The following is a 13,753-nucleotide window of genomic DNA, read 5'->3' as shown; positions in this document are numbered from 1 at the left end:
AACTATATCAGCCTTACAGCTGTCTGCATTTCAGCACTGTTGATCATGTATATGAGTGTGTGTATGTTTTTGTGATCATACAGATTGCAGTGTGTTTCCCAACCTCTGTCCTCCTGTGTGTTTGTGTGTCTAATTTGATTATGCTGAGTTGCATGGCAGTGCTTCTGCTTTCTTTCTGTAGTGCATCTCTGACTCATCTGATTGGCCACACACTAGGCACTGAATGTATGTTCTTGAAACCCATGAACCGTTGTGTGCACACTGTCTACAACTCATTTGTGCACAGATGTATATAGTGTTATTACTTACAAAGTATATGTCTGTATAGGTACATGTGTGTGTTTCAAAGTTTATTTGCAGCCTCTGTGAAGCACATTATACCTTTGCTTTGAAAAATGCCATTATTATCATTATTATTAGGAGTATTATAGTTTGCAGCTCACCAGGTTGGCCTCACTGGGTGCATGGTACTTCTCTGTGCCCATGCGAACCAGGCCATCGTTGTAGAGGAAAATGCGAAGTGGGTCACAGGAAGTGACAAGGATGTAGATGCGCAGGTCAAACTTGTAGCCCTCCATCAGGAAGGGCTTGTCCAGGTATTCCTGAACGATAAAGTGCTCCTGGGCTGGCAACTTCTCACAGTTACGGATAAGCGAGATCCTGGATAGACAGAAACTTTATTAATCCTCGGGGGGGAAATTGGGATGTCGTCAGCAGCATAATAAAATATGGCATAGTAAAGACAAAAAAGATAATTAAAAAAATGATAGATGGCAGCATAGCAGGGATCATGAACATGACTGATGACATTGGCACTGTCTTATATATGTGCTGAAGCAAAAAAAATTTGAGCCAAACAGTATACAGATTTTATGGATTTCAACACAATATTTCATTTCAAAGTCATCTGGAAAAGTTGAGGAAAAGACACATTTCTATGGTGCCATATCACATCCAAGATTAACCCTGCCCTCCCTCTGTTTCAGACTAATTGATATTAAGCACAATAATCTACAGGAGTAACAGATGCAGTCAGGGGGGGAAGATATGTATTCACTGTGCATGGAATGATTTTTACATTTAAATTAGATATTTAGCCCTTAGGAGTGAAAGGGTCTGAGCCATGTTGCCCTGATGATATTCGTGTGACCCTCTACTACTACAATACCTTCACTAGAAACATATGTAAATGAGTGCACTCAGCATGCCTCAGGTCTAGTTTGAGCAGGACAAGCTGTTTGGCTCTGTGGGGCATTGAGCGTTCCAAATATTTTGTTACCCTTTCATTACCTGGCCTTCTAAATAAAACAGCTGAAAAATAAATGTACAAAAAACAGACAGGTAAAACACAAATGCTGGTTTGTCTGAGCATCTGGAGAACATTGTGATTTTCTGTAGCACAACTCCACTCTGTATGAATGACACAGTGCATCAAATGCTGTAGCAGGGTCTTTTAGCTGTGGCCAGGTTAATAGGAGCAGACACTGTGCTCCGTTTCAACCTCCACTCTAATTCATTTGCTTTGGTCTCATGTCACTGGCACTCAGGCCTTATAGTATGCAGACCATTGCTAGCTAGACTCACGACTGAGTTGTGTTAGTTTGTGTGCATCCATGTAGCTGTGCCCGTTAGGGTGAGGGGCAATATTTTCAGAACTTGCAAGCATGTGTGCAGGGAGGGTGAGGGGTCGTTTTTAAACAATCTCCCACTATGTACAAGCAACGTGACTGAACTATATCACCATCACTCATAGTTAAGGCAGACTTGGGCTAAATTGGTTACATGCACAGCCTGGAAGGCCCCATTATACACATACAAGCAGGCACACCACACACACAAACACAATATTTGGCCAAGATGTAAAGACTTGATTGTTCAAAATGTACAGTTTGAGTTATTGAGATATTGTGGCACCAAGCCACCAGAGGGCAAACGTTGTTCTGCTCTGTGGCTTCCGTAATCACAGCCAGAACATACAGTATCTTGGGAGCTTTGTTGTTGTAATTTAACCAAAGAATTCACCTGCCTAGTGAACTCTAATGAAGCAAAAACAAAGGAACATTGTTGATGAGCTTCTAAGGAGGGTTTATTTATCAAAAACCAGAGAGAGGAGAAGTGTGAATCACGGCTGGGATCAGCTATTGCCTTTCAGGTTATGATAAAATAAAGTCTTAGTTCAGCAGTCCTCCTTTCAGAGGTTTCATAAAACATTCCCAGCCTGTAGATCTCCCTTAGTGTAATGTTATTGTTACTTGGGGTTTATCAATCACCACTTGCTCCCACCAACTAAAAGACTGCTGTATTATAGACGAGCGCTTTACTGGCCTGCTTATCACTGCTCTTGAACAGAAAAGAACGGGGGGATTTGATGGGAGACCGACTCATGATGTGAGGGGCCCCCCTAACTGGCAGACAGCAAGCTGAATGATGAGGACAGGGTTAACAGTGTTAGTTAGTCGAGGAGGAGTAGCTGAGGAGAAGACGACATGATTGATGAGCTGGGGTGTCAGATAATCACGGCCCACTCTCCCCTGCCTTTTTAATTTGGCACCGGAGGGGATCTCGCCTTTTTAAGCCCCACACGCACTTTTATTTTGTTTCCCTTATAACAAGCTGTGCTTCAGACACAAACAATAACTTCATTTAGTTGGCCGACGGAAAAATAAATTACAGGGGGTAGATATAACTTAATTTCCTGCCGCGTCACACCATGCAAAAAAATAGAGAAAAATCTAATCTTGTGAGCCGCCCGCCGTTGAGTGGTCGAGCTAAACTCATCATCTTTCATATTCTTAATGTATTGCAATAATTCAGCCTTTGCTGCCTTTTATTCTTTAATAAATAAGGGCTTAGTGCAGCATGGAGTTATAAGTAATGCTCACATTATACCAGAAAGGACAAATTCAAAGAGAATGAGAGGGAGAGGTGAAGCACAATGAGCCATTTGTACTTCAATATCCCCACCTATTGGTGCCAGTGATGAATGCACTCCAAAGTATTTCTTCATACATGAACATCAGGGATCATGTTTTCAAAGAATAAGAAGTCAAAAAGAATACTTAATAAATGTTTTGCAATTTGAGTAGTTTCAACATATTCTGAAGTGCTCAAGAGAGCAACGTGCTCCATGCAAGGAAAAACACATTTTTTTAGAGTTGTTTTTGGCCTGTCTTTTACTTTACATTTTATCTTATGAAACAGAATTATTTGTTAAATCAACCATGCTTAAATCATTGAACTTGAACCACTGGGATTTCTTTTTTTTTCAATCTTGTCTATGCGGTCTTGACCTTCACAGAGGTTAAACTGTAGCTGATTATAATTCTGTTTTTAGTGTCATATGAGCTTGTTTGGCTCATAAATAAAATGTGAGAAATCAGTGAAAGTGGTTATTTTAGAGACAATTCAGGATACTTGTGCTGTTGATCGCTTCTCAAATATTAACTGAATTGTTGCAGCTATTTTTTGAGTCAGTTATCCTGGTCAGAGACGTCCAAATGTCTCTCTCCCCAGGGAGCTTGCTGATTTCCATAGTGTTCCCCTGGGAAGGAGATCTAAACCCTCCAAGGTGTTGTGGCTCTGCCCTGAGGTATCCTCCCAGTCAGTGGCACCTGGAACACCTCCAAAAGCCAGGGAGCAAGCAAGCTCAAATGGCTCTTCTCAAAGCAAAAGAGCTTTAAATTCAATACTAACCCCACACTGCCCCAAGCTTATGATGTTCAGTTGACATTGTGTCAGATTGTGTGTTTTTTTTTTTTTTTTTTTTAGAATTTTGTTTTGTAATGTGTTGTTTTGTAACGTGTTGTCCACAAAATGTTTGTTTCACGAGCATTCACAAACATTTTACAAGTATACTGGTAACACCTCTCAATATAATGCCAAATATAACATTGTTCACTATAAACAATAAATAAACAAGAACACTCTAAATGCGTCACAATTTCAAGTGTCAGGATTGTGAATACATATTAATAGAAATGTAACATCATAACCTGAGATAGGCTTTACTCTATGGGACTGAAAGTAAATATACATCCAGGTGCCGCAGCCTGCTCATCCTTTGATAAAGAGATGCTATTGAGAGACAGAGTACCCTGCAGCAGCCATCTTGATCCATTTTCTAGTCTGACTGATCTCTACTGATGGTGCCTCATAAACGTATCCAATAATCACATGGAGAGACCTTCAGGGAAGGAACTACAGTAACTGCTAGAGACCATGCATGTATGTGTGTATGCGTGTGTGTGTGTGTGTGTGTGTTTGTGTGTGTGTGTGTGTGTGTGTGTGTGTGTGTGTGTGTGTGTGTGTGCGTGCTTGTTTGTCCTCCACTGGCAGTGATAACCCCTGATTTATGGAGAGTGTGACCATCGAGGACAATGAGGCCAACAATGAGTTCCACCACACCCTCTCAGCTCAAATACTAAATCTGGTCCCAGTCATAATGGTATTTCCATAGACACCCATGTCAGGGTCACAAACCCCTTAATGCCTTGTTTTGTTGTGCTCGTCCTCTATTTGTTCTACTGCTAATTTCCTCCTTCCCTTGTTCACTCTCTTGCTTTCTGTCCTCTCCTTCAGTCACTCTCTCTCACCCCCTCCTGCCCAACTTCCCCCTGTCAGTCTTATAGTCAATATGTTACATTGCTCTGGGTCACTTGCTAGCCTCTGACCTACCCATGACCCATGGCTCCGTTGGCAGGTTTGACAATAAAGGTCTTCTGCCTGCGTTTCCTGCGTAGCTCTTTGACGTAGTTCTGGAACTGAGTGTATTCGGCAGGGAAGATCCAGGTTTTGGGTATGAAGCTGTACTCTTGAGGCTGGCACTTGATCATTCTGCAGAGAGAAAGACAGGGGTGTGTGTTGGAGTAAGGTGATTTTATTTCTTTCACAAAATCAACATTTTCTCTGATTTATATGGTTTAAAATTATAATTTCTTTGTTCTGTTTTTCTGATATTAAAAATACATTCTGTGTTTTTACAGCTGTGTCTTTTTTTTACTTTTATTTGACTTGTAATGGTGGGATGCTACAAGTACCCAGTTGTAAGTTTTTAGAGTGCCAGCTGGCTAAACACTGAGCTTTGAAATGCTTTTGCATCTGCAACTGAATCAAAGTACTCTAATTTTCTGTGTTAAGAGAGACAGAAAACTTACTTGGACATGTTTCTTGCTAGGCAGTCTTTCCGGCAGATTTCGCCCATGCCAGGGAAATGGTTAATTCTCTGCAGAGGGACAGGCAGACATAATAATGTTGTTAGGGCCATTACGCCACTCAATTCCACCCCCACCCCATCATAAAAATGAGCACATTAAAGGCAGCAACCTGAAGTGAGCTTACAATGTCCTGACATTTATGCCCAATTACGGACTCAAAACAAAAAGGTGACGCTGAGACCTTTCTCAACCCTTATTTAGTTTACCATGTTTTTTTATACATTAAAGGTTGGGGAGGGAAGAAGCGAGGGGAAAAAAAAAAGATCAATCTAAACTCCGAGGGGCCGAGGTAATTGGTTCTGCATCGCAAGCTCCTGCAGTGACAGTTGAATGAATTGCTTTGAATGCATCGAAAGGGGGGTGGGGGGTAAAGGAAAAACTCAGGATTTTCTGTATTCTTTGACCAAATGAGCCTGAACAGGGGCGTTAATTAGGCTCGTATGAACTGAAACTTGACAGCAAACTCTCACAGTACATCACTAAGAGGAAAAAAAGGGAAAAAATTAGAGGGGGAGAGAGAGAGAGAGCACAGAGAGGAAAAAAACAAGAACGAAGAGTGTAAAAGGAGTCCGTGATTATTATCCAAACGAGACAGACGTAATTAGGGATTCAGAAGAATTGCACAATTATGCCAATGCCGCGAGACGACGTGGCTTGTGAGGGGAAATCAAAACCAATTGTTGAGGGACTTCTACTTTTCTTCTGAGAAATTATCTCATGAAACACCACAGCAGCGCGAGGGAGCAAGTAAAAACAATTGACAGCAAATCACCAGTTCTATGTGAAACATTAGCCACACTGTTACACGTTAAGCTGTTACAGTATTTGTAATATTCAATCTACTTAGCTGAACTCTTGCTGCCCCTATCCTAACAAGCCATACTCTTTCTGACTAGTCTGTGATTTAATCGATCATTAGTGTCCAGTCTAATCAAATAAGCATTCGTGAAGATGGATGGCTAACGCTTGCAGCAGAGGGGGAGCAGCCAAATTCACTCAGCAGGACAGGGAGGTCAAACAGAGGTAAGATCACTCTCAGACTAGTGCACAGAACTCAGAGCAACCCTTGTTGTTTAGGCCTGTCTCATCAACATCAGTTGATCAGTGACATTTGAAACCTGCCCCACCACCCCCTGCTGCTCACAACTTGTCAGTCTACCTGTCAATCATCCCATCTGTCTCTGTGTAGGCTCTGTTGTTCCCTCTCCCTCTCACTCTGTCCACCCCTCCCTCCTATTTGCTATTCTCTCTCTTACCTCCCACGGTCTGAGGAAAAGCAGATTGGCAGATTCAGAGTCTTCTGTCCATCTTCACTTTTTTCCTTTCTTTTTTTTTATTTTGTTCTGTTCTGACATTTGCTGTATTTCAAATGAATCTTCTTTGCTTCATCAGCTCCATCTGTCCCAGATTTCTCTATATACAATCTTCTCTCCGACTGTTGTCATCCCTTTTTTCCTTATATTTCTTTTTACCTTTTATTTTACTGGTGACAGAGATAGAAATCTCTGTCACCATCATGTAAACATGATGTAAGGCAGAGTGATGTGCCAACACCCAGTATGCCTCAGTCGCATCAGAAAATGATCAGGTTCATCAACTTCAGCAACTTGATCCATGGTTTCAATGGAAACCACTCCATTTTCATAAACGGTGTGCACATATGCTAAGGATCATAAAGAGGAATTAAGGATTATACAAATGACCACCACTAGTCTTGATCCGTACAACTTCTGATTACTTCTGATCATAACTTGCCTCATGATATTTAGCACATTTATCACATTTAGTTATACATAATTGAATGAATGTTTAGGGGTTTTGTTTTTTTTTCATGATTTCGGTTATATAAATAAATAAAAATAAATAAACTGACTCCTTATTGTATGGCTATATGTTTATACAGTTTGAAATGTTTTATTGTGTCAATTTTTATGTTTCTATATACTAGACATTTTGTTGTTGCAATAAGCATCAGTTTTTTTTCTTAATCATCGACCTATTTTAGGTCCATGATATGTGTTCTCTGCCGAGGTTAGCCCGCAGTATATGTGAGGCCTTGTTGTCTTCACATGTACAGTAATGTGTATGCCACATTAGCACTGTATGTGCTAGCAAATGTATTCTGTACTGTATTCTTTGACAAAGTGAGCCTGAAATGTGTGTGATATCTGCTAACAGGGAAGAAATTAAAGCTGTAATAATTTTCTCTCAATAAAATTTGATTCTTGACAATAAGTATGAATAAACCTTTTATATGCTTCATATCTAATCATATTATGTTGAAAAATATCCAGAAGCCTGGGAAAAGGCCTTGCATCACAGTGGTTTAGTGGTTTGTTGTTGCTGCAAGAGTGTGAAAACCATATCTAGGAAGGCTTTGTGCTCAATGAATCTGCAGAAAAAGTATCTAAAGCAAGGGATTTGGTTTTCTCTATTACAAAAGAATTTTGATAAAATTCTCCAAGCACATGAGGGTTAAAGTAGATGTCTGTTTCATCCTTTATATCCCTTTCTTCTGGTGCACTGCACCAGGGAATCCTTGAGAAAATTCTACCTCTCCTTACCTATACATTATTGAGGCATGTTATGTTTTTTGTAATGCAAGATCAGCTGAAGACATATGATCTTTTTCATGACATGTCCTTCAAAACTTTTAATTCCCAAACAACTGCTGGGAGCTTGCAAAGGAGCTGATCAGTATCATAATCTCTGGCTGTTTGCCTCTGAGCAGTTTTACTGGAAAACACCGTAAAGAATTAAATCCAGATTTTCACGTTCAGTGCAGCAATTGGATTTGACGCCCTTTCGGTCATAAATTCTATTCTCCAATCTCTAGGTTACCAAGGTGTGCTGACATGGTAGTAATGCAGTATACCTGATAATTCCTGAGCTCAGCAATTTTCTCATGCTGCACGGCCGAGTCATTCCAGATGAGGTTGGCAGTCTCGTCCTCATCCCGGGTCTTGATGAAGTCCATCTCATTGATGACTATACGGACTGGGGGAAAAACCACTCATTAGATTGTATTCCATTAATAGAATGAGCACAGTCATTTGAATAAACTTTATACACTTACTTTAGGAAAGAAAATCCCAAGAGCCATATTCATAATGACAAAGCAACTTACTGCTATAATCTATCGATAGATATGCAAAATAAGAAGATGTGATTTAGACCCTAATATTTCTACTTTATAGATCAGTGTTTCACTCAAACATTTTCCAGTGCTTAAATTTTATTTTTGCATACATTAAGAGAGAAATGAGTCCAGGAGATTATAGATCAAAAAGTTCACAGCAATATTTACCATTCATGGAATGGTTGCAGAGCAGCCAATCGTAATGCCTCTCTTCAAAAAGATAAATTAATTGTCTGTAATGCATTCAAATCCCACTGGAAACCCCATGTATGAGAGATAGGTGGCAAGCCCATTTTGACATTAATCCAACAACTATTCATTATTCAGTGAGTAATGAAAAATTCATATGCCCTAACGAAACTCTGTATTAATTAATTTTCTTGAAAGCCTACACAAACCTGGAGAAGGCTTGCCTAATGTTGCATGATGGCACTTGAACGGGAAAAGGATGGTTACAATATAACTTCATTCATCTGTTAACGTCAATAGAGGCTAACAGTGTTTTGCTAACTACGACAGGGAGGGTCTACATCACAGCAGGGCTATGCCTACAGATACCAGTAGGGGCTTTAAGTACAAAGCTATAATCAATCCTCATCTAACTGAACAAATATCCTTAGGGCCAGAGTTTACATTCCCTTCTCAGTGGGTGTAAAGCAAATTTTCAACACCATATTCCCTGACCTTTAACCTTTACCTGTAATACTATAAATTCTGAAACAAAAAAAGACAGGTGCAAAAAAAGTAACAGCAAAAATGAGCCATCCATCTGGCCCTTAGTGTTAATTTTCCTTCAAAATAGCTCTGCACTACCCTCAGAATGGCCACTGTGAGGGTCTCGTCACAGCTAGCAAACTGACTCACAGCTAGACTTCCATCTACCTACCGGATCCCAGCAGCCCCTAACTTCTACTTGCTGATGCTGACTCTTTAGTTTCAGAGGTTGCAGTTCACCCCTGAGAGCTCTGCTGTCCCACACAATATACAGCGTATGTGAGGAGTGCTTACTATGCTCTTTTGGCCCTTCTCAAAAAAAAAAAAAAAACCATTGCCAAGTTAAATTACCTCAATAAAGATTTATGTATGTATGCAAGGCTGAGCTGCCTCCGTGTGTACTGTTTCACTGGACTGCATCTCTAGCAGGTTTAATTTAAGACATCACATAACAACTGCCTCCTTCAAACAATCCACCACTGAAAATTATGTTTTATTGTTGAGACAACGTTGTGATTGGTTCTGTGGTCTTTTGAGGGACTGACTGAGCAATACTGAGAACTGTTTCTGAAGTTAATATACAATAGAATATAAAATGCTGGTCTTGCTCAATGATGAAATTTTCATTCAGAAAATCAAAATATAATGGAAGTTTGAAATCTGAGACTTTATGTTGTACACACTGTCGCTAGATCTGACATATATTTTGCTTTCTGGACAAGACCAACCATCATTTACTGTGTGTTCATTCATGTTAATAGTGCTTCCCACCTGTGTATTTAGTAGTATCTTGCAAAAAAGAGAAGTGAAGTTATTCTAATACTGCAACTTAAACTACAACCACTTACAACCACTGCTGCTAAACCGCCACAGGCTACTCCCTTGTTTTTCAACAAAAAAATATCAATACTAGGATAAAGGGTTTCATCACCTATCTCACAGAAAGCCTCTTTTCATCTTACAGTAGATTCCCCGTTATGACTGTGATCAAAAGATATTTTTTTCTTTGTACACTGACATTTCTCTACTTTATATACCTGTTTTAGCACCTTGTCGAACCTGTTTTTAATTGTGTCTATTGAACATTTTCATCTTTATGCTGTTGTTACTGTCATTTCAAAAGCATTTTAACATCATCAGAAATAGATTACAGTACCAATCTCATATTTGGTGCCAGCGACATTGGCGGTGATAGTGCCTTTTTTCTTCTTGGTGTGCACCTTCCTCTTCCCGCTGCTCTGGTAGGAGCCCACAGATGGCACGTTCACGGGGGACGCTCCTTGATCCTCTGGGGGAGGGGACAGCATATAACAAAACTAGATACAGTCACGGCTTGTGCTCCAGAGAGGGAGGGGGGCAGTAGTTGCTGGAGTATTCTTATATTTCTCTCATTCCTGCAGGAGATTTAGTGGGGTTTGTTTATGGGGCTATAGTATAAATGAATTAAGCGTTTTGTTTGGTATAGCTACATGTACCATTATCCTTTTACCATTAGCTGTGTTTATGTATGTGTGTGTTTGTGTGTGCATGTGTGGCTCTATGCATGAGAGAATAGTACAGATGAAGAGGTGGACAGGTACATGTATGAGCAGGTGGCCAGGTGTGTGCTTCTGACTTCTGACAGTGTAAGTACAAAAATATACCAACCAACTAACCATCTCTTAGAATAACCCTATCTCTCGTAGGGAGTTGAGAGTTGGACTTCTCTTACTCACCTCCATCGTTTGGAGGAGAGGGCATCTCAGGGGCTGCAGTAGTGAAGGGGGAAATCAAGCTTTCTGCCAGGCTTGGTGGGCAAGCTTCGCAGGATACTCACAGCACCCTCCAAGCGCTCTCACACTTGCACTAGTTAGTCCTCCTTGCCTTGGGCTGTATGGACAATGTGGTTCAGGATGGCCCAATGGATCATCTGAGCATCTCCCGGGCGCCTTTCAGCAGCATAAAGAGCAGCAGCAGAGTCTGGGTGGGCAGGGGAGTTTGAAGAGGGAAAGCAGCGGTGGGGGGGAGAGTGGGAGGGGGGAGGGGGGTACTCTCAAGGGTCCACACAGCCCCAGCTTATTTACAACCCCAAGAGGAGAAAGGGAGGGAGGGGGTGGACAGGGGGATGGATAGGAATGCCTGTGGAGGGAAAAAGAGGGAAAAAGTGGGCTGACTGCTCAGTGTGGATTAGTGTGTAGTTTCTTGCCGGACTGGTGTGCATTGGACATGCTTTTGATGTAAAGCAGCAGTAACAGCAGCACACAGGCCTATCACAGTCTACATCAGTCAATCTGACACTGACCGTAACAGTTCAGGGAAAAATTTGTACAGCTCTGACACTGCAGTACTAAGAGTGAAATAATCTAAATCTGTCTAATGTCTGCTGGACTAATTGGTATTCCATGGAACCATTGTGAAATATTAATGTGGTCGTCAAGTAAAGGGTCTGCAGCATCTCATTGTGTCTCCTGCTTATGCCAGCTGGGTTTCATTGTATGGCTGGGAGGTCACTTCATTCAAACAGATGGCATCTTTACAGTGGTTTGTTAAAAGGATGCTCCAGGCTATGAACAGTGAGGGAAATGAACGCCAGTCACCAGCCAAATTCTGTTATTGTTTGGCTGTGGTCTGCATGTGTGTGTGTCATCAAACCATTTTTGGAGGTAATCAACCAATTCTGAGATGTCCTGTCTCATAAAAATTTGTTGGCTGGAACAACATAGTGACTCACAGCAAGAAGGGACTATTTGAGTCCCTGTCTTCTCTGTGTGGGGTTTGCATTTTTCCTCTTTATCACTGTGGATTCTCGTGTCCAGGTGCTCTAGATTCCTCCCATATTCAAAGACAAAGCAGCACTCAGGTGGACTGAACACTCCAAACTGCCCACAGGTGTGAATCTGTGTGGCTCTGCCCATTGACGGACTGCCAAGGCCTAAATTGTTTCCCCACTTTACTGTATAGTTGAAAGGATTCCAGCTGCTCATGGTCCTCACACGTCAAATAGTGCATGTAGCTGCTAAATTTTAGTCCCAATAATCCATACTAATGGACTGGAGGGTCAGAACCCGTCCTCCGTTAAGCAGTCATAAGATAAACTTCAACCGTTGTGAGATGATTAGCAGGAGATAAATATCTTTCTACTACACAAAATTAAGCATATTTATCTATTTTTACTCTATTCTTTTCTTTGTTTTCTTCTCTCTTTTTCTTTTTCTTGTGAATGACTGGATAGTTTTACCCCACCAGTCATATTAGGCGAAAATATCCCTCTTTGGTTCACCTGACCAAATCCATAAACATATCCAACCAGTGAAAAGCTGTCACAATAAAGCAAAGCCTCTCTTTTAGGGGTCACAAGCCCAAGCGGCTGGGAACCACTGCCTTGTATGAGTTTTAAAATTTCCTGTTTACAAATAAAAATACAAATTGCTGCCAAATGCTACATGTTCGAAACTCAAGGTGGCTAACCGTGATGAATTCTGTACGATAATCCATGCAAGCAAGGCAGGAAAAATAATCATGATCAAGAAAGTGGAGCTAAACAGATTCAAATAAATCATAAATCATAGGTGACAAACTGTTTAGGCTACATCTACAGTATGCTGTTTCATGATGCCTCTTTTGCATTTCATAAAGAGATCAACAGTAGCCTCTAGTGGTGAGAATATACTGAAAAGCCCATTTCTTACATACACACACACATATACACACAGATACGCCTGAAGGTGCACATGTATACATATACACACTGCAAGTTATGCACACAAGCTGACTTGAAAAGCAACTGTATTGATTCAATCAACATCTCTGGACAAATCAGAATGGGGAAACAAATCCAATCACATTACTTGATCACTCAATAGTCTCCACTGTGAGCCTCTTGGTCTGCTTGTGGTAAGCACATTGATCCTGGGTAGGACAGACGCTGGAATGAGATCAGCAGAGAGGGGGAGAGCAACAACAAAGAGTCACAGTGCAAGCTGTGCTGTTGACAACCTCCCCCAACCTCCCCATGGTGTACTGGCTCACTGTAAAGGAGGCAGAAAACCGTCTCTGTAGGTGCACCGGACCTTGGTGTCATGTAGACCCTCAGGAGCAAGGGGCGATCTGAGAGGCACATATGATGCAACTAAACACTTACAAACACTCATATACAACTAGAGCACACATGCAAGTAATCTCTTCATGAAAAATATAGAGTTAAATACACAAATACACAGTTCCTGTAAAATATTACAGAGTCATTTATCTTCATAATTCAAGGAACAATTATTTTATTGCTCTTTTTGTGGCATCTTAATTGTTTTCAGCTACAGTAGACATTCTAAAGTTATGTTTTACTAATGCTATTTATCTCAATATCTATAAAGTTTCTAAAAAGTTAATATTTTGCATTAAGAGTCTAAACTTTTCAGTCATGCCGCTATGATAACTTAAAGACCCCATTCGCAAACATAAATTCAGTTTTGAAATATCTCCACTGACAATGTGATTAGGCACTTCGGTAGCACACTGATGGATGACCCAGCAAAAAAGGCTCTCTCGTGTTTTCATCATTTGTCTAGGTGGTAGTGATGTTTATCAGCCACAAGAGGGCCTAGTTTTACTTGCATTCGCATGACAGAGGTGGGATTTCAATGTAACCAGATACAAGATAAGAGTAACTATTATCACTGACTGAGAGGGGCCTAAAGCAAGGCAATCTGTT

The 13,753-nt window shown here is 40.8% G+C and overlaps 1 protein-coding gene across 4 annotated transcripts in view; it reads right to left on the bottom strand.

Moving 5' to 3' along the window:
* ttll7 (tubulin tyrosine ligase-like family, member 7) overlaps positions 1-13,753 on the bottom strand; it is a 66,844-nt gene that overhangs the window by 49,357 nt on the left and 3,734 nt on the right. For all 4 annotated transcript variants that reach the window (XM_071487946.1, XM_071487949.1, XM_071487948.1 and 1 more), the window contains exons 2-7: positions 10,782-11,184; positions 10,223-10,354; positions 8,089-8,210; positions 5,154-5,221; positions 4,675-4,833; positions 444-660 (exon numbers count right to left, since the gene is read on the bottom strand). In XM_071487946.1, the coding sequence (XP_071344047.1) occupies positions 444-660; positions 4,675-4,833; positions 5,154-5,221; positions 8,089-8,210; positions 10,223-10,354; positions 10,782-10,806 (723 nt within the window). In that variant the 5' untranslated portion in view covers positions 10,807-11,184. The remainder of the gene's footprint in view (positions 1-443; positions 661-4,674; positions 4,834-5,153; positions 5,222-8,088; positions 8,211-10,222; positions 10,355-10,781; positions 11,185-13,753) is intronic.

The sequence above is a fragment of the Trachinotus anak genome, unplaced genomic scaffold (assembly GCF_046630095.1).
Source record: "Trachinotus anak isolate AG129_WGS33_773 ecotype Australia unplaced genomic scaffold, CSIRO_AGI_Tana_v1 ptg000010l, whole genome shotgun sequence".
In the NCBI taxonomy this organism is placed as follows: domain Eukaryota; kingdom Metazoa; phylum Chordata; class Actinopteri; order Carangiformes; family Carangidae; genus Trachinotus; species Trachinotus anak.
This window is presented reverse-complemented; position numbering and strand designations above follow the sequence as displayed.